Genomic DNA, 20,965 nt, shown 5'->3' on the forward strand with positions numbered 1-20,965 from the left:
AGAGATTCATTAACTTCCTGAATGAAGATTCTGAAGGTTACAAACTTGGAGAATAAATATTTCCAGGGCTATTCCCCTTCATTTCTACTTTAACCATTTTTCCTCCCACCCTGCCAATTAGTAAAATTTGAATTTATCCTTTTCAAACTATGTTTACAAAAATAGTGGAATTCTTTATGGGATCTAGGGGCCTCCTGGATGTTTGATTTGAATACCTATTTAAATTTTTGTGTTAATCAAAGGTTCTATCATCTTTTGTATTTGAACTTGTAAATGTTTTGTTGATTAGGAAGTTGTGTCTTGGAAGTGTAGTTTGTTAGTTTTGCTTTTTGATATTTAAAGTAGCCCACGTAAAACTGCAAATACATCATTTTAGGATGTAGACTAATGCTGAACTAAATGTGAGGTCTTTACTGCTGCTATAAAAGTGAAGGTAGAAAAAAGAAAAATATGTTTTAAAATTCACTGTTTACTATACAAACTGGTTAATAACAGGATTTTCCAAAGTGGAACTGCATAATTCCTTATAAACAAATTCATTCACTGCCCCCAAGGTAAAATACTGCCACACAGAGCTCAAATGATACTTCTCTTTCCTTTCCTCCACACTGCCTAATGGTTAAAAAATATAACTGAATAGTTTTATAATATGAGTATGCCAATTCTATCTGGTAGTACAGAATTATGTTGCTATTATAATAGCAGGAAAGTATGACAAGTGAAGTTTACCAAATTTAGATTGAACAGATTATAAAAAGGCTTGTTGAACAGCGATGCCAAAGATTTCAACAAAAATTCTAGCAAAATGAATTCACAATTTACCACAAGAATTATAAATTATTATCAAGTGGGATTTATGCTAAGGATGCAAAGATAGTTTGCTATATGTAAATGATTCAATCTAATACATTTTATTAACATCATATGATAATATCAATATACAAGGAGAACATTTGATAAGATTCCGTTCCCATTTTGATTAAAATTCTAAGAAGATGGTAACAGCTCTTTATAATAATGGCTAAACAATACAAGCCATAGCCAATATAATATTTATTTTGGTGAAAAACTAAAATCTTTCCCTTTAATATTTAATATCAGGAGTAAGACATGATGGCCAATGTCACAACATCTGTTTAATTCAATTTTGAGGTTATAACAATACTAATCAGAAAACAAACAAACAAAATAATGGGAATCTAAGTCAGAAAAGAAGGGAAACCATTTGTAATCCTTATTATATATGGAGGGCCCTAAAGGCTTTATTAAAAGCAATTAAAAACAAAAAATAACTGCAGCAAAGTGATAGGTTACAACATCAATATACAAAAATTCATTTCATTTTTATATCAAACAACAAATGAGAAGAAAAAGAAATTAAGAAAATAATTCCAATTGGAATCATTTCAAAAAAGTCAAGTATCTTGGAATTGACCTAATCAAGGAGGTGAAAGAACTATACAGCCAGAACAAGAACAAGATACTGTTAAAGGATTTATATAGTTCCATAAGGAGATGGAAAGACAGTTCATGCTCATGATAGGGACAATAAATATAGTCAAAATCACTATTCTTCATAAAACAATAAATTAAACTCAAAGCTCCTCAAAATATCACCAGTCCTCAAAGAAACTGAACAAAAATTAATTGAAATTTATACAAATCCATAAAAGGCCTCAAATAAAAAAAAATTAATCCTGAGAAAAAAGGAGAGAAATGTAGACATCAAGTTAGTAGACTTTAAATTATACTTTAAAGCAATGATAAATTAATTTGGTATTGACATAAACATTGACATAAAATCCACATGGATCAGTGGAATAGCATTGTAGGCAGAAATAAAGCAATGTACACAGTAAGATTTAACTTGTGATAAAACAGATGAGGTCATACAATGAGGAAGGAAAGTCTCTTTAGCAAATGATGGTGGGAAAACTGAATGGCCACATATAAAGAATGAAATCGAATTCCTCTCTAGCTCCCTGGTGGCGCAGCGGGTTAAAGCACTGTACTGAGAAGCTAAAGCCACTTCAGCATGAGTTCGATCCCTGCCTGCCCCGGAGGTGACCACACGGCGTGGCAGCCCTCTCCTGACCCGCCCGCTGCTCCCCTCAGCAGTGTACTTCGTTGATCTGCCTGTTCTGCTCCCCACTCTGTCTCTGGTGAAGCCTCTCACCGCCCCTGAGCCTCTGGCCTGTACCCCAGCTCTGTATGTACAAATAAAATAAAATCTTAAAAAAAAAAAAATTCAAATGGATTAAAGACTTAAAATATAAGACCTGTAACATAAGAAAACATGAGTGATAAAGATGTTTGGGGAGACTTAACAGCTATGACAAAGGAAATACAAACAAAAATTAAGTAAGAGGGATTGCCTTAAGTTATAATAGTTTACACAGCAAAAGAAACTATAAGTGAATGAAAAAGAAATCCTATTGAATAGGAACAAACATAACACATTACACAATCAACAAGAGGTTATATATATATACTTCTACAATTTAACAATAAGCAAACACGTTACCCAATTAGTAAATGGGTAGCAGACCAGAACAATCTGCCAAAGAGGAAACCCAGAAGGTCCTAGATACATGTAAAAATGTCCATCATAGTTTTTAGTAAGGGAGAGGCAGGTAAAACTATAATGAAATACCATCTCACATCCAGGACAACAGCACACTTAATAAAACAAAACCCCAAAAACAAGTGCTAGGGAGGATGTGGAGAAAGAAAAACCTATCACACTGTGGGAATGTAAAATGTTGCAACCATTTTGGGAAGCAGTATGGACTGACCTTAAAGAACAGAAATACTGTATGACCCAAAAGTCTCTGTCCTAGTCATCTATCCAAACAATGAAGAAGCAAAACCTATGTTTTACAATGTTTATTGCAACACTATTTGCAATAGTGAGGACACAGAAGCAAATGAAATGCCCATCTACAGAAGACTGTACCAAGAAGATGTGGTGTAGCAACACTCAGGGAATATCATTCAGGGAGAGGAAAGGTGAAATGTAGCAATTTACAGAAAAATGGAAGCTCAAGGGAATTATGTATTGGAAAGCAAGTCATAGTGACAAAGACACAAATTGGACATTCATACAATAGATGATTCCACAAAGTGAAATACTTAAAGTAACCATCGGTCAATTAATCAATTAACAGCAGGGTTTCTGAGGTTCAGAGGGAGGGGAGCAGCTCTCTTCCTAAGGCTGCCTGCGGATGTCTCTATGCCCTTGTGTCTACGCAGGCATCTCTTTTAGCAACCTGTCTCTTTCAGAGGCAGCTCTTTCTGCCTGCTTTGTGTCTGTGCAACTGTTCCTTCCTTTCCCTTCCCTTTTCATTATAAACCTGCCCTTTTGGATATTAAAAGAAAAAACAGAGGAAGGGGGGAGAGAAAAAGGGTAAAAGGGGACGTAAAGGAATGCTGGTAAGAAATTTTTCCCCCATAAAGCCATGAAGATTTATGCTAGATAAGAAGTTAATAACTGATTCCCTTTTAACATTAGCAGTTTAGAAAAGAGAATACTTCTTAGACATTGTTAGTGAAAGAACAGATAAACAAAAAATTCTTACTGTCTTTTCAGACAAGGCTATTGCAGGATTGTGTAGAATGTTATGAAACACTACTGCATTTGTGAATAAAAACTTCTCAGTGCTTTGTAAATAAAATATAGAACAAACTGGACACTGTGATGGACATGAATACTGCAACTGTCACCTATTACTATGATACTAAAACATCCGTCCTTTTGCTTGCTTCCACACCTTATGCACTAAAACATCTTTCCTGTTGTTAGTGAATGAAATTTTAAGAATGTAACAAAGAGTGGATTTTCTACATACAATATACAGATTTTCTGAAACGTATGATAAAGAAATGCCTTTCTGGTGGAACAACTTATAATACTTCTTAGAACCTATCTACTATATAATGTTGTTTAGGGGAAATGCTATCATATCTCTGGGATAAGAAATCTTGAGTTAAGAGCTAGAGCTCCAGTACTTACTCTGCAACCTAGAAAATCAATGTCATGAAGTAGTAAAATGATCTTCAAAAATAAATACCAACTAGAAATTGGTATAGTAACATTCTTTTTGCTGTATTATGAGAATAACATAAAGAAGGTGAAAATTACCTTTTAAACTGCTATGTAAGTGGAAGTTATTTGATCAATTAACATTTGTCTTGGTTCTAATGATTTTCTTTTTAAATGTTGTCTCGACATGTTAAGCATCCTCTCACTAAGTAAATCTAAATTAAAACAGTGTAGGAATTGGAACATAAACAATTTCTTATTTTCAACTGTTTTTGACCTAGAAAAACCACAATTAAATTTACCCAATTAACTAGTAATTGAAATTTGTATCCCCCCTACTTTAAAATGCAAAGAAACTAAAGTTTCATTTTCCCCTTAGAGAATTTTCACTCATAGGTAAGACTTACATAATAAATTTGCTGTATGTCATTGTTTTCTGCCAAGACTCAGTAGTTCAACTGTAAACATATATTTGGCTCCAATCTATAATGATGGGTTCAGTAGTTAGAAAAACTTTACTGAGAAAAATTTTACTTCTAGTAAAACACAAATATTTAAAATTTTTTACATACTTTCTAGTTGGTATTTATTTCTGAAAATCATTTGACTATTTCATGACATTAGGTTGAATACATACATTGTAGAAAATTTTAATGTGTTAATGATGTAAGTGTTACTCATGAATGAAATTCTAGATAAACAGGAAAAAAGCAATCTGCTATGCCACTTTTAGCTTGTAAGACATTTACTGTGAGACATTTTAAAAAGAAATTTCATATTTTCAATCCCTGTCTGTTTGAACATTCCTTAATAACCAATGACGGGAGAGCATCCCTTGCACGCCTCCCGGACACATTCACATCAAAGTAAATTCCCTTGAGGAACGGCAGTAAACTGAGTCAGGAGGCTGCATTCCCAGGCAGCCCTACCAAGTACCTTACAATGCACCTTTGGCTACAGTGCAAAGCATGAGAGGGAGATGAACCGACTTTCTCAAGTCTTAGCCATTTAACACATACTATGATATGCTTCACAGTTTAACACAGATGAGTAGATACTGAAGTGGCTTACTGCTAGCGACACACTTCAGGTATTATTAAGGTTAATAATGGTGTTTAAATGAGCAATTTTATTGTCTCACTAGTGTAGTTCAACCGAAAGTCATCTGATAATATGCAAGCTCTGGGGGTGTTTATATATTTTTCTGCTGTGAATATCACTCAGGAGAAACTAAATTAGATTTAGGCATTACACGCAGGATTATGTCATCTCACTCAGAGAACACAGTTTCCTTTCTCTGGCTTTCAAAATTATAGATGTGGTTTTCTATCAGCCTTTACAGCACTTCCCAGTGAGCGCTGGACTGAGCTATGGAGCAGGTAACCATGGGCACCACCCCCTACTTGTAAACAGCCAGGACTTAAATAAAATGTACATACATCTGACCATCTGTGGTGTAACAACCATTGCACTGAGTTGCTCTTAAGGGTGATTTTGTCTAAGCAAAAAAGAAAATGCTCTATTTTATAAAAGTTCTTTATACTCACAAATTTTTAAAAAATGTTTTTTACATAGTAAACTTGAACAAAAAAGTTCTAAGAATATTTTTTAAAAAGCCATTCTCAAAAGTAATACAAAATTTGAATTTTGTATTGAAAAAAGTAAAATGCTCTTCTAGGCAGATTATTTTTTGATGGGGTGTTTCACTTAACTTTTGCTACATTTTAATGGAGAATTCATGATGCCTTTCTTAATGTAAGTTTTATTTTATCCTTTACTTTTCCATACTTTTATAATTTTTTAATATACTAACAATTTTCATAATCAGTAAAATGAGGAAATTTTAAAAAGTGAGGAAAATTGGCTCCTAGTAATTTATTTTAAAAACTTATCGCCAACTTTGATATGTTCATCAAACTGAAAATTTTTTTTTGAATAACATGCAAAAATATAAACTGATGTAAAATGATTTTGACCAAGTTTTTAAATTTGAGGTCATGTCATTTGTTCCTTACATTTTTAGTATAATAGTTTATTTTTGCAATTTTATTTTTTAAGATCTAATTTGCAAAATCAAGTTAGTATGTAAAAATCAAGTTGTAACTACATTTATTCAGTTACTGAGACCTAATTTTTTTTCCCACAGCTTTTTGTCTGTTTTAATGCATGTACAGAATACAAAAGGCATGAAAACTTCTTAGAATCTGGTTCAGAATTGTATCTATTCCTAAAAATAGAATTCCATCTGTATCCGTTAGGAGTATCATTAGATTGGGTATAATCTTTTTTTTTTTTTAAAGATTTATTTATTTATTCATAAAGAACTGGGGTACAGCCCAGAGATGCGGAGGGTGAGAGGATTTACCAGAGACAGATTGGGGAGCAGAACAGGCAGATTGAGGAAGTACACTGATGAGGGGAGCACGGGTGGGTCAGGAGAGGTCTGCCACGCCATGTGGATCTCCTCCAGGGCAGGTGGGAATCAAACTCATGTGCAAGTGGCTGAAGCTTCTTAGTGCTGTGCTTTAACCCTCTGCGCCACCAGGGAGGGCCTAGATTGGGTATAATCTTTAGCTAAAGAAGACCAGGAATACCACAGGAACTGGGAGATGTCTCTATAAGAGGGCTAGTAATTTGGGGAAAGTTCAAGAAGTGGGACATTGCTCTGGATTGGATGCTGGCAGGAAGTGGTGATACCTTTGTGACAGCTTATTATTAATTTTTTAAATAATATAGTAGTTTATTTTTACATCATCTTGTGCCTTTTTCCATCTCAGTTGTAAACCCCATGGGCTTCCCATCATCAAATCACCCCTGTGCCATCACCATGGTCCGATGCACTTCCCTCCCCTCACTCTTTTGACCCCATTCCCCACTCTACCCCAGTACAATGACTGAGACCTAATTTTTACATTGTTCATTGACAAAACATTAATGATCTCCAGATATAATTAAGCCAGAGCATAAAAATGGAAATTTATTCTCTGGAACAATACTCTTTAAATGGCATTTAAAATTTAAAGGTATAAATTATATTAGCCTGTAAAGAAATCACATTATTATTCAAGTCTTAGTTTCTTTTGTGATTCAAAGTGAGACCTCTTTTGTGTGTGCCTGACTGGTTGGGCATTTGTGTGTGCCTGACTGGTTGGGTGGTAGGCAGAATGTTTTTACTTTCATCTGCTTGTATTCATATCTGAAAAATAAAAAATACATATAAAGTACAAAAATATACTAAAGATACTACTGCTTCCACTATTATTGATGTAATTTATTAAGAGCTATTGTATGTTAAATTCATAACACACCTTAAATTTTGCCATGAGGTATGCTCATTTTGCAGATGAGAAAACTGAGCCATAGAGAGGTTAAAAAGCTTTCTTAAAGCTGCTTAGCTAGTAGGTGGCAGGACTGGGATTTATCTCTGGCCACCAGGCTCTAGAATCAGCAGTTTTAATCATGATACAAAAACTACTAAGAAAACCAATATAAGATTAGAAGCATCAAAATCATTGAGGACTAAGTTCATTAAATACTAGAAAACACTACCAATCAGAGATTCTGAAGTGATTTTCAGAATTATTTATGAAAAGTAAACAATAAGAAAGTAAATGTAGTCCCTTTAAATATTGTTTAGCATATGTGTAAGTCAAGTATATAGGGACTGGGACAGTTGCAAAAGTCCATGTTTTTCAAGACTGACTTTGGACCTGAGAGTAGGTAAGCCTGAATTTGTAACCTTGGTTCTATGACTTAATCACTGATTAATAGTTTAACTTAGGAAAATTACTTAAATCTTGTAGATAAGGAATTTTTCTCTGATCTTTTGCACAGGATTAATACATGAGAACATAGAAAATCAAGGAATCACCAATCACACCCAACACGGTGGGGAGGAGCAAAAACACAGTGGGGAGGGAGCATGATGGATGATGCCGATGGGCTGTGGTGGTTTGGGAGTAGATATGGTGTGGTGATAATACCAGAAAGGGGAGCTCCTATACCTTTAAAACACAAACATTTGTTCTGTTTCAGGATGCTGTGACATATTTGGCATGTTTGTTGTGTCTGACACATTGTGATGCCAAAGTCAGTACTGTCATAATTGGTTCAATAGAATGGATGGTTTATTAACAAATGTCTCTGTAGCACTTCACGAGTGGTAGGCGACTGATGTATTAACCAGACCAGATCCTGCTTAGCTGAAATTAAGTTTCCATATAACCTGTTGATCAATCAGTTGTTGCTATAATTCTTCAACTTCAACTCATTAGGAATTAGCTGTAAATGAATCGAATGTGAATATACTAAATTATGTATATATACACACATATAATGTATGTACACACATCTATATACATCCATACACACACACACACACACACATTCACACATCAGACAACTACTTAGGTTGAGAAACCATGCTGGAAAGGAAAAATCTCTATGTTTTTTAAAGATAAAATAGTTGTTCATAGCATAACTAAAATGTTTTATAAAAAATTTCACTGGGGAAAAACTAGGTCTCAATCTATGTTCACCATTGAGGCAGCTATCTGAGTCCTTTCTTTTTAGGAGTTAAACATAGTTAGCAGACTATCCCTAGAGCAAAGAAAGTATCATCTCAGGGAGTGAGCATGAGGGAAATGAACATAAGAACCCCCTAACATTTCAGCAGTTAGAAGATATGGAAGGATCAGTGCAGGGTGGCTACATTGTTAGTTTTAAAAAACTGGCAATCTATTCCACTTTAAGGAGAATTTTTAACATTAAAAGGCCAGTTTATGTGTTGTAATATATAACACAAAACTGTCTCTCCTTGATTACATTACTCATGATATAAAATGGAGTAAGCATACTCAGTCCTGAAGGTTGGGCAAATTCTTATAGCTCTAGGTCACAGAATAGACCTTCAAGATGGTTTCTTTCTGAGGAGTGATTACAAGCTCAAGTGTCTCTCTGTAGAGTTCTTTACCGTTTGCTGCTGATTTTGCCTGTCTGCTCTGGTAGTGGTTAAGGGAAACTTCTAAGGCTTGGCTTATTCTATTTTCCAGATCGATTTAAATTAAGAATTTATAAATTGCTTCATTACTTTTAAACCACATACTGGCTATATTTTCAGTAGATAAAAATAAGCTTAAGCTATATCGAAACGTAATTTCAAGTACACTTGTAACCATATACCACAGTATTAGATAATAAAAATAACAAAGCATGAATAAGAGTACCTGATTAAACAGGGGGAATGAAAATAGCTATTCAGATATACAGATACATATACAACACATATTAAAGATGTCATCAACCAAGACAGTCTCAAGCAATCTGTCTAGTCTCTCTAAAAATAAAAACTTTGAGAACAACGTGGCTGCCATCACTGCTACTACTATGTTCCTTTGAGGAAATGGCACAGGCTGCATGATTATATTTTCCTCTTGTATTTGATACATTTTCCTTGATGTACTTTTACTTAATTTAGTTACAACTTTCTCTATTTGTCAAAAATCCTGTTTCCCTTTGCTGCCCTTTAATTACTTCTATCTTATTTTCGATCCTGATGTCTTTTCTTTTGCTCTATTCCACTGCCTCAACCTACTGCTCATTCCTTGGTTCCTATCGATGGATTTGATATTTTAAATACTTTTTTATAAGTTTAGTTCTTTCAGTTTCACTTGGTTTTTAAATTCTTTCAATCATTGTATTTTTTTTTTTAATCACATCTTCTTCTTGGATTATTGCTTAATTTTTTTAAGTATCCAGGTCAAAAAATATCACGAGGTAATTTATTTTATTCCCTTTTTTTAGATGTAATACAGTAACTAAAAGTTTTCATGTAAAAGCATATATTGCTTTATCAGCAATGTTAAAATTATGTTCTTATAATTTATGACAAATTATAATAATTAAACAAAAATGAAAATAATTGCACCATTTTGTGAAAAGTTCTGACACATTCTTGCTGTCACATTGAGAATACATACAATTAATAATAACTAACATGAACAAAAAATAAAAGAAAGTATTACCTTTAAAGATAAGGAATAATAATAATTTAGAAGACATTATTACTTCTATTAAATGATAGCAAAAAAATCCACTCTTAGAAAAAACTGTCTCATGCATATATATATATATATGTATAATGTTCAACACATATGTTCTGACTTAATATGTTAAAAGATAAATGAATATTTTTAAAAATGGCAAATTCCACTATTACTCAGTAATATCAATCAATCTCATTTACTCAGTATCAACTAATACCTTATAAATAATGCAAGACTTAACAGAGTTCAATTAATATGAATCAAAAAGCCACAAGAGACACACACACATTCACATACACACCATTTCTTTAGGCTGTTGAAATAAAAAGTCTTTAATTCTCCATTAAAAACACCACCAACAGAAACCCTGATTATAAGCTTTTGAACCATTTGAAGATGTAAAACACTGTCTCCATTTCAGTTTACTTCAAAGCCATTAAAGAAATCATTTCTTCTTCTTCCAACACAAAGTATGCTTAGGAGCAGGACATTTGATAGAAGTGGTATTGCCAATCTAACCAATTTTAAAATATGAAGTGCTTCTAGCAATATTTGGATACATATAATTTGACAAAAGAATTTTATAAACCTAAACTTTGAAAATTAGAAAAATATAAGACCAAACAAAAAGCATAATTTGTAATTGAAAGAAAATAATATTTTTGTAGAAAAAAATTTGTCCTTCCAAAAAGTCAAAAATGACTAACTTTTATGTCCCAAGAGGATTATGCCACTTTTATACAAGAAAATTACAGTCACCACAAATTGCTCTCAACAATTCCATTGCTTCTTCATTCGACCACTTGAAAATCAAAATTCTTTCAGATTATAAATATAACGTTTTATAGCTCTGTGATTACGTACTGTGAACGGGGAAAGGGGGCCCATCTTGTGGCCGTAGCGTCGGACGGCCTCTCTGATGTGGCGGGGCTGGATGGCATCGCTGTGAGCCTCAACACCACAGGCCGCAGAACTCTGCGACAGGAAAACACATAAATTGTTACTAAATCAAAAACACACAACAGAACTACAGTGTATAAAATATGAAAATAAACTTACAAAAATGGACTTTTTCCCCCTTAGGATGCACATCACTGCTGCCATATACAACATCTACAAAAAATTCCATCAACAAATCAAAGATGACTCTTCCATGACCCCTTCCTAGCGGATCTAGCAAATGTAGTTTTTATACTCACAATATTTCACCTAGGCCTGCATGACAAGGGATTGAAGAATACAGCCACTGGCGTGCAGATGAAATGTGCATAGGGGCTTGCTGAAAGAACCACAGGAAGCTATTTCAAAATTTTTTTAAACAATATTTATTATTATAAATGTTTCTGAGAGCTCCTGGGGTATATTTATGAAATAACTGGAGGGTCATCAATTTTAAAGTGAAAAATAAAAATTGCTGTATATTTATTATAATATGTGGGGCTGTCATAAAAGATCATTTCAATTTGGTTCTTAATTTTCTAGGGATACTCAGATTAAAAAAAACAACTAAAATTTTTCTACTTCAATCTGCTTTATCTCATAAAAGTCAGATTTGAAAGAACAAAGACATATCAAAGACAAAGCTTACTGACAATGAAAATATGAATACCAACTCTAGAAATGACCTATGTGTGTAAGCTGACTTAAAAAATCAAAATGTAAAGTACAAGCATTTTAGTCTTGCAACTTAGTGGTAGGGTCTAGATTCCTACAAACTGGGTCAAGATTCTATCCTTAGCAGTTACCAGCAATATGAAGTCAATTAACATCTCTGTACCTCAGTATCCTCAATTGTAAAATTGAGATAATTACAATTGCTTTATGGAACTGTCATGAAAATTAAGTTGATACATATTAGCTATTAAAAACACTTAGGTTATTATTTAAGTGAAGAGTTAGATACCAAATGCCAAGCCATCAAACACTAACAAAGAGGAAGAAACGGTAGCCTTCTCATTACTGTAACTGTAGCCTACAAGTCATTCATTGTCACTTGTTACTACTGAATGTCTTTCTGTTAATTACTACAATTACCACTCTCCATATTCCTTATAGAGGTATCTAGTACAACTTCTGTGGACAGCAATTTTACAAAACCTTTTCAAAATGAAAAAGTACAACTGTCTTTGTCTCAGGATTATATCTAAAAGAATTTCTCCTACAGGTATATTACACTGGTATGAAATTACACACATACACATACAAACACACAGGAATTCAGTGTTTATTGATGACAGAACACTGAAATAAATCATGATACAATCATTCAAAACAGAAACCACAGCAAATGCCAAAAAGAATGAAGCAGCTTTACAAACACGTCCCATACAATGAGGCTACACTCATAGCCCTACATAGTTAAGAAGCTGTTTCTAAAATACGCTACCTGAAAAAGCTGAAAGATGACCAGATAGGTGGCACTCTGTTACCACTTGGAACGAAATGGTGAACTTTATATATTCATCAAAGTATAGGAATTTCTGTTAAGGGTACATACACCAAAGCAATACTTATTTCCTGGAGAATGAACGGGTGGCTGAAAAACAGGGGCTGGAAGGGCTATTTTCTATTGCTTATCTTTTTGTACTTCTTCATACCTTGTGCACAATTTTCCTATTATGAACTAGTAAAATAATTAAAAAGTTCCAACAAAACACGATTATCTGCTTATTACCCAAGCTAACTCTGAAATACGATACAGAATACAAAACGAAATAGACCTTGATTATTTTTATTATTTGAACAGATTTGAAATGAGCCAAATAAGAATGTACCCTAGGGCATCATTCCCAATCTTTCCAACAATATCCTAAATAGCATATCTACTATGCCCACAATAACATGGATTAATTTATTTTAACCCCTCACTTTGGCACTGGTTTGAAAGTACACAGAATTTTTTTTTAATGTTTTCTAGATTCTCATTCCAAATCCATGGTTTCAGTTGGAATATGCCACGATACATGCAAATAAATATCAGGTATCCAGTAAACGTAAACGTTTTTCTATGAGGCCATTCAGCACTAAAATATGAATATGACAATATAGATTCAGCAACCTGCTAGATATAATAGATGCTTGTGAAGTAAGTTGGGGCATTCTGTTCTTTTGTGGAAGTGAATGCAAATATTTATTTGATTTGGAATCTAAAGAAACGTTCCAGTGGAAATATGAAAAAGAAACATCAAGGGGGATGCGTCCTGTACATTAAAAGTGGGGAAGGGCATCCTTTCTGCATGTTCCTCTAGGGTATCACCTTTCTCCCTGCAAACTAAGTTTATCTGTCATTTTCTTCCCCCACATGGGCTAAGGAGACTGCATTCTTCCTTTGGTTTTGATAGAACATCCTGGAAAGAGCCTCAGAACTTTTAACATGACAATTAAATGGTGTGCCAGTAATTTGGGGACACTGAGGTAGAGCACATACTAGAAACTTCCTGCTATTACCATTTGTAGGTATGAAACAGCCAGCCTGGTTGAATCATGTTATCTGTCAAAAACATGAGGTTTATCTTAAGATTTTTTAATTTTAGCAATTTCAGTTTCATCTGCTATCATGAAGCACCTGCAAACATTACCATGGAGTTGCCACATGCTCTTTGGCACATTTTTGACTTGGTCATTGAATTCTTCGGAAGGGAATCTTTATGTCTAAATATTCTATCTCCTTGCTGTTCCTACCTCAGCAAGTATCTTCATGTATCTACCATACTCTGCTGGTAACAGTCCTGCACTAGATTAGCTACAATTTGTTGAAATTCAAAATTCCTATCAAGTTTAGAATTTTTACATTTAGCAGTGACTCTAGGATTTCTGCAATAAACTTCAAAATTGTTTCAGAATTATCATAATTCCTATATATTTGTCTTTGGCCTTAAAAAATATCTGCTGTAGACACAAAAAGGACTGTTAGCATTATGGAACCATTTATTCTGATCATACCGACACATAAGGATCATGTTTTGATTTTCAAAAACTGAATCCAAGTCCTGTTGTCTACAATGTTTGCAGAAATCTTGGGGGGATTAAACTCTTCATTTGTTAAGTACAAGTGGCTTGGTAAAGTTGCTCTTCTTGGTTGCATTCTCATTCCATTCTTTTATTTTTTACAGCTTGCCTCTCTGTTTCTTCATCCAGAAACGGAAGCTGGATAACGGAACTAAAGTCTCACAATGAGTCTCACACACCCTGGACTGGAGTACTGTCGCTCTCCTTGTCCTTACTGGCCGATAATGAACAAAATCTCTCAGCACTTAGAACTCTCAACTGTGGTTTCAAGCAAGTGATAATCAATCTTTTGTCAACCATGGATCTGGACAAATGTTTTTTGTCTGTCCAGACTCTTTTTCTTGCCAACTTGAATCTTGGCAGGGTAAGCACGTCCTATGTTTTCTCTTTATATTTTTCTTACTACGATAATCTCCAATGTTTAAGAAGGACTTGCAATCTCAGATAATTGATTTTTATTCCTTCCACATGCATACTGGTGGGACTAGATCTTTTGTTAAAGTCGAAATATTAAGTGTTACAGAGGGTAATACATATTCCATCTAACAGCAAATGACAGGTTAGTACAGGAGTCCCCCCTTATCTGTGGTTTTGTTTATACAGTATTAGTTACCTGTGGTCAACTGTGGTCAGAAAATAGTATGTACAATAAGGTATCTTGAGGGAGAGCTATGTGGAGAGGAACCATACATACATGACCATTATTATAGTCTATAGCTATAACTGTTCTATTTACTACTAGCTGTTATTCACCTCTTATAATTCAAATTTATGAATTAAACTTTATCAGTGGTAATGTATGCATAGGAAATGCATATATAGTCAGTTCTAATCTTGGTTTCAAGCATCCACTGAGAGTTTTGGAACATATCCTCCGTGGATAAGTGGGGAGGACTATACTGCTTACTAATATATCTGTCAGTCACTGTCCTCAAGGACTGCTCTCTTTCTCATCCTGTATATAGAGCTTTCCCATAGATTCACTCTTATAGAGGATTTCTTTTCAGATGAAGATGGGCCATTCCTTGGCAAAATGTTATATAGCATACACTACACTGAATTTTCTCATTTCAAGTTTAATTGTTATGCTAACTGTTGAAGGTGTAGTTTTCAACAATGAGAAAAAGCTGTTCTCTAACAAAGGAAATTAAAACTAGAAAAGGAGTTTCAAAAGAAGAGATAATTACTGAATTCATAGATTAAGACATTATTAAATCTAGAAGAAATGTAAGATATCATCTTCTAAACTTTCTAACTCCTCCCTCATTTTAGAGAGCAGAGAGTTAGCATCCCTGGTGGTGCTGGGTTAAAGTATCAGCATTATTAAGCTATCATCAGTTACTGTGGCATGAATTCTATTCCCTGTCAGGGAGTTAACCCACATGGCACAGCTTGCCCACTGCTCCCCTCAGCAGTGTATTTCAGTAGATCTGCTTGTTCTGCTCCCCACCTCTGTCTCTGGTGAATCCTTTCACACACACCCCTATACCATACCTCTGGCCTATACCCCAGTTCTTTTATGCATAAATAAAATGAAAATAAATCTTTAAAAAAGAACAGAGAGTGAAGGTAAGGAATATGTCTAAGATTGTAAGGATCATTTCAGAATATGGTTGCACATCAAGCTGCTACAATTCCAGTACACACAGCTAGTATATAATGGGATATATAGTATATTTTATGTAGAGTGAATTGTCTCAGGCCCTCCCTGGTGGCTCAACACTCTGTGACTGGTGAATCCTCTCACTGCCTCTGCTCCTTTGGCCTGTACCCAATTCTGTATGCATAAATAAATAAATCTTTAAAAAAAATCAATTTATTGTTTTATTCAGAAGACAGGTATTTAAAAAGTTGAGAAGTCATGCAGTATAATTAAGTGTGAATTGGCTGCTTTTAAAAGTCTGGATTATGGAAAAAGAAACAGAGGATTTTCCATATCTGAGAAAGAACTCAGCAAGACCATCTCTCTGCTCCACATCAAATATATACACAGACCACTAACCTTTTTCCTTTTCCTTTGCTTGGTTTTCGTTGAGTCTTGTCCAGTACTCCCATTCCCTAGGGATGCTGCTATGATCTTCCCTGGGTGCTGTAAACTAGATGTTGGAGCTGTTGGCGTAGGAGGTGGTGTGCTCTCAGGGGAGTCTGGGTATGACTTCATACAAGACCCCTGCCCAAAAGAGATGTGTCTTTGAAGTCAAGTATCAGAGTTTCTAATCTTAGATTCAGTTTAATATCACATGAATTTAATACTATTTGAAGCTTATAAGTACAAAAACACATTTTATTCTTATTCAGTCCACAGAAATGACAGACTCCTTCCTGGCCCTAAGGGTCAAATGTGTTGATTTTTAATCACTGAGATAAAAATCAGGATTCCTGGAATATAGTTTCTAAAGTTTCTGCTGATTTGGTCAAACACAGACATTTATTTTTACTTGGAAGTTTTGTTAGCATTTCAGACTTACATGACTCAAAATGAGCCTCTAAACATTTCAACCAAATTGGAAGTCTTCCAGACTTTGTTCCTAACAATGATGACCATCCTTCTGTGAGTAACACAAACTCAATGCCTCAGGGCCACTGTACATAGATCCTTCTGGCTCCTCTCACACCTCATTCCCTCTTTTCTTTTTTGATCACATCTGTTTGGTTTATTTGGCCTTGACTGCAATTCTTTTTTGTCTTCTATATGGAAGCCCTTCAAATATTTGAAGAAGCTTTTCTTCAAGGACAAACACCTCAAGTTCCTTTAATTATTTACTGTAAGACATGTTTTCAGGGCTCTTCAATGACTGATGACTCGCACTCTTTTAGACATCTTTCACTGTGTCAATATCCAACTGTTTCTTTAGCAGCAATATTACAATATTGACTCCTAAAAATTTAGAGGCAAATAAGTCACTAAGCCTTTTTAATATATGTCATTAATCTGCATTTCCCTTATCCTGTCAATCATACTAACAGTATTATTTACTTTCTTAGTAATCTTTTCAAAGTGTGTTAAAAACTGTACTATACTTTGCAAATGTTTTTTTTTTCTGAAATTCAGATATGGTTTCAAGACTATTTCTTTGATCTATTTCTCTAGAAACATTATCAAACAATGGAGTTAATCTGGTACAAATTATTCCTAGGAAAAATAAGATAACTCCCACAAATCATTGTGTTTTGTGCATGAACTGTATATTAGAAAAAATGTAGAAAATTAACTTGATAAATTTGCTAATCTAGTACAAGAAGCTCAAGCTTCACTAGCCTTATATATCACAATAAGAATCATTAAAACAGCATGCATGTATATTAGCTCCATGCTCTGAATTTCCAATTTTTCATATTCTACAGTGGTTCTATTTGAATCTTCTTAAAACACCCTCTTGAACTCATCACACTTCAAGAAACCTTCAACCCTTCTTTAATAACTCAAAGTTCAAGGCCTTAATTTTCCCATCTAACTTCTTACTATCCCTCCTCAATGAATCTTGGCTTGAATATTTTAATCAGGGTTTTTCTTCTATAATTATAATTATGCTGCTTCTGATGCCCAGAGTATTCTTCCTACTTTTACCATCTCATTAAAGCCTATCTTTCATTCAGTAACCAGTTTCTTCTCTGAAGTCTCCTTTGATTTTAATTAGAGAGTTTTTTTAACCTCCAAATTTTCTGTCATGTCACTCATTTGAAATTCACCCTGTCTTGAATTGCTTGTTTGCATGTTCATTTATATCCTTATCTGTTTTACAGATGTCCTGTCTCCTTGAACACAGATCACATCTGTCTCCAAAGTCCCCCTCTGCACCAAATTTGACACAGTCCTCCAATAAAACCCTTCACAGTGGTTGATGATTTGTAATGTAAATGAGTAAGATACTTACTTTAGAGGGGTCATTTTTGTGTTTTCTCAGGTAGTAAAGGATAGAAAGACTTCTATTCTCTGTGAATGTTCATTCTGACTACCAGTCACATAGGAAGCAGGGATTATGCCAGGCAAGGAAAAAGCTTGAGGCTTGTACTAACAGATTTAGTTAGGATACTTTCTGATACTCCTGCTCCCACCTCCCAGAAAGCCCAGGAAACCCAGTACATATAGGCCATTTTTCTTAACTGCTGGGTAGCTGGGAACAGCTGCTGTGGTTGCTGAGCATTGGCCCAGGGCCGTTTGGCCACCCTGGAGAACCAAGTAAGGGAGGAATAAAGAGTGTTCCTCGCCATGCAAGCAATCCCTTGGATGTTAAGGGAAAACTAGACTTGTTATGTTCTCTGTAAATTTCTTCAATTAGAAATGTTATAACAAATTTGTCTGATGTTAATGAAAAGCATACTTACACACATATTCATAAAGTGAACATGTACCAAAGGCATCTTAAAAAGGTATTCTTTGACATCACAATTTGGGTTTATAATATAAAGGAAACAAAAAAATGTTTAATCAAATGGGTAAGTTTCACAGACTTTAACACAGGTTGACTCCCAAAAAAGGGCATACACATTTTAATTCCTACTTCGATTCTTAGTCAATCTGATTTTTAAGGGGTATAAAAAGATTTCAAACGTTTTAAAACTTGTAATAAGATTCTATATATGTCTGAATATTTTCTAAGTAACGCAGAGCAGAGACACTTAAATCACAGGGTTCACAGATCCACCTCTTAGGCCTACAGGATAATTTCAGAGGGTCTCTGTTTCTAGAGATAAGAGCTTATAGCTTTCATCAGATTTTCAAAGGGGTCTTTATCTAAAAATGAGTACAACTAATTTTTAGAAATTATTTGTGCCACCATTTTGACTTCTAGAAATTAACAGAAAGTGTGTGTATGTTTGTGTTTATGTATGTGATATTATTTATATATAAATATAAATATAAAATATATATATATGTATATATATATATATAAATTAAGGAATAAAGGTAAGACAGTACTTAGCCATTTTCAGGTTATATATTTCACCCAACTTGATCTAAAGCTCACATTGTAAGTACACATGTCGATGTTAACCTAAACTTCCTGCTCCTTTCTCTATGGTTCTTTGGTTGGATTATATGAACTTATTGCTTATATTATACTAGTAATAAAGTTAAAATAGTAGCAAATTCACTCAATGGATACTATCTTCTTGGTTTTTAGGCACATGCTACCTATAGAGAATAGTTGTATGTTGAAAGTGGCACACAATTACTATACCAAGTTTTAAAATTAGCCAGAAAACTTTATAGTCCCCATAGATGGAATCCCAGCAATATAGTGTTTGCAATATATGACTTAGTTTTGCCATTTAGTGACACTCGCTGGATCAGAGAAGGATGATATCTTCACCTAAAAGGGTCAGATTAAACACTGAGTATAAATGGAGCCACACATCTCTAAATCATGTTTAGAGATTAATCAATAGCTGGAATGCAATTTTATTAATAAATGCCAGAAGTTCTTATATGAATAATACTAATCCTCTTATCTTTGAGGCATAAAGAAATAAATAACTTTTTTCAATGTTATTCAATTACCTAAGCCAGTTAGTTATTCATCTCCCATGGAAAAGAGAAATGCTCTGCAACTATCCTCTGTCCCCCAAAGGAAAGAGAAAAACTACATAAAGCAAGAAAAGGTGAATAATCATTGTATTAACTGGCTTATTAGGCCCCGGCACATAGTAATTACTCAACAAATGCTTGTTTGAGTGTTCAGTATATTAAGATTCATTGACAAAAGGATACATACTTCCATATAATATTTCTTTCCCAAAGCACTACCATGTAAACACCAAACAAGGCACGGAATTGTCCAAGATTTTTTTATTACTTACCTCAGCAGAGTTGTGATACTGAATGAAGGTTGCAGAAATGGCATGACTGAAGGGGTCCCCTGCTTTGGTTACCATGTCCTGTTTCACAAGAAGGGCCAGATCTACTAACTAAAAGATTAGAGCCATGAAAATAAAGTAAGATAACTGGAAATAATCCTGAATGTCACTGAAGTCGCAAAACTAAGAGCAATATATTACAAACACTATTGATAATGAGCAGCTTAAAAATCTGTAGTGGATGTGAGAGCATACTTTAATTGACTGGCAAATGGATTTACTCAAAAATATAACATGTTATATTCTGTGGGAATAGTTGTCAAGCTTCATTTTATAATCACCAGGTAGCAATTTGAAATACAGATTTCTATGCTCTAAGACCTAAGATGCTAATTTGGTAGGTCTGCTCTGGAACGAAGCCTAGGAATTTACATTTTAAACATGTTGGTGCTGCTAGAAGACAATGATTCCAGAATGAGATTTTGGTAAGCATTCAACAGGTTGGACATGTCCAGAAAGGTATCTAAACAAGGTAGATGGTTCTTAGAATTCAATGTTGAAAAAATGTAGGCAGGCGGAGATTCCATTTCTTATTAGAATAAAGCAAAAATCCATCACTTTCACCTTAACACCTACCAGGGTTGAGGACACACAGAAACATAACCAAATTGAATTTCAGACAATGGGAAGATTGCCACTGGGAAAATTCATGGCTGTCTCACTGCTGGAGGAAGAACTGACCTTGTATAAAGATAAAGGAAATAAGACATGGTATACCTGGCCTGTTAGGATAGATAAGAATTCTTACCTGGGCTACAGTTTCATATGCTAAATATGCTAAAATTTCCATAGCGATGACAGTGGGTTTTATCTCCATACTGCTGCAGTCCAACCAGTCTCGAAATTTGGAGGCTTTTTTGGCTAGCCATTAAAAAAGAAGTGGAGAAAATTTAATTTTTGAACTCTTGCTATATTGTGTATAATCACAAAAGGAAATATTTTTAAACCTGCATATGAAAATTATGTTTATGAAGTCTTACTCATGTCTAGATTTTCTAGCCCTGAGAAATCC

General features: G+C 34.3%; 1 protein-coding gene across 3 annotated transcripts in view; it reads right to left on the reverse strand.

Annotated features, from left to right (window-relative positions):
• Positions 1-20,965, reverse strand: part of SUPT3H (suppressor of Ty 3 homolog (S. cerevisiae)) — a 382,176-nt gene that overhangs the window by 65,720 nt on the left and 295,491 nt on the right. For all 3 annotated transcript variants that reach the window (XM_012723795.1, XM_012723808.1, XM_012723800.1), the window contains 4 exons: positions 20,702-20,814; positions 19,897-20,004; positions 16,097-16,264; positions 10,951-11,061 (listed from right to left, as the gene is read on the reverse strand). In XM_012723795.1, the coding sequence (XP_012579249.1) occupies positions 10,951-11,061; positions 16,097-16,264; positions 19,897-20,004; positions 20,702-20,814 (500 nt within the window). The remainder of the gene's footprint in view (positions 1-10,950; positions 11,062-16,096; positions 16,265-19,896; positions 20,005-20,701; positions 20,815-20,965) is intronic.

The sequence above is a fragment of the Condylura cristata genome, unplaced genomic scaffold (assembly GCF_000260355.1).
Source record: "Condylura cristata isolate star-nosed mole 26May11 unplaced genomic scaffold, ConCri1.0 scaffold00001, whole genome shotgun sequence".
In the NCBI taxonomy this organism is placed as follows: Eukaryota; Metazoa; Chordata; class Mammalia; order Eulipotyphla; family Talpidae; genus Condylura; species Condylura cristata.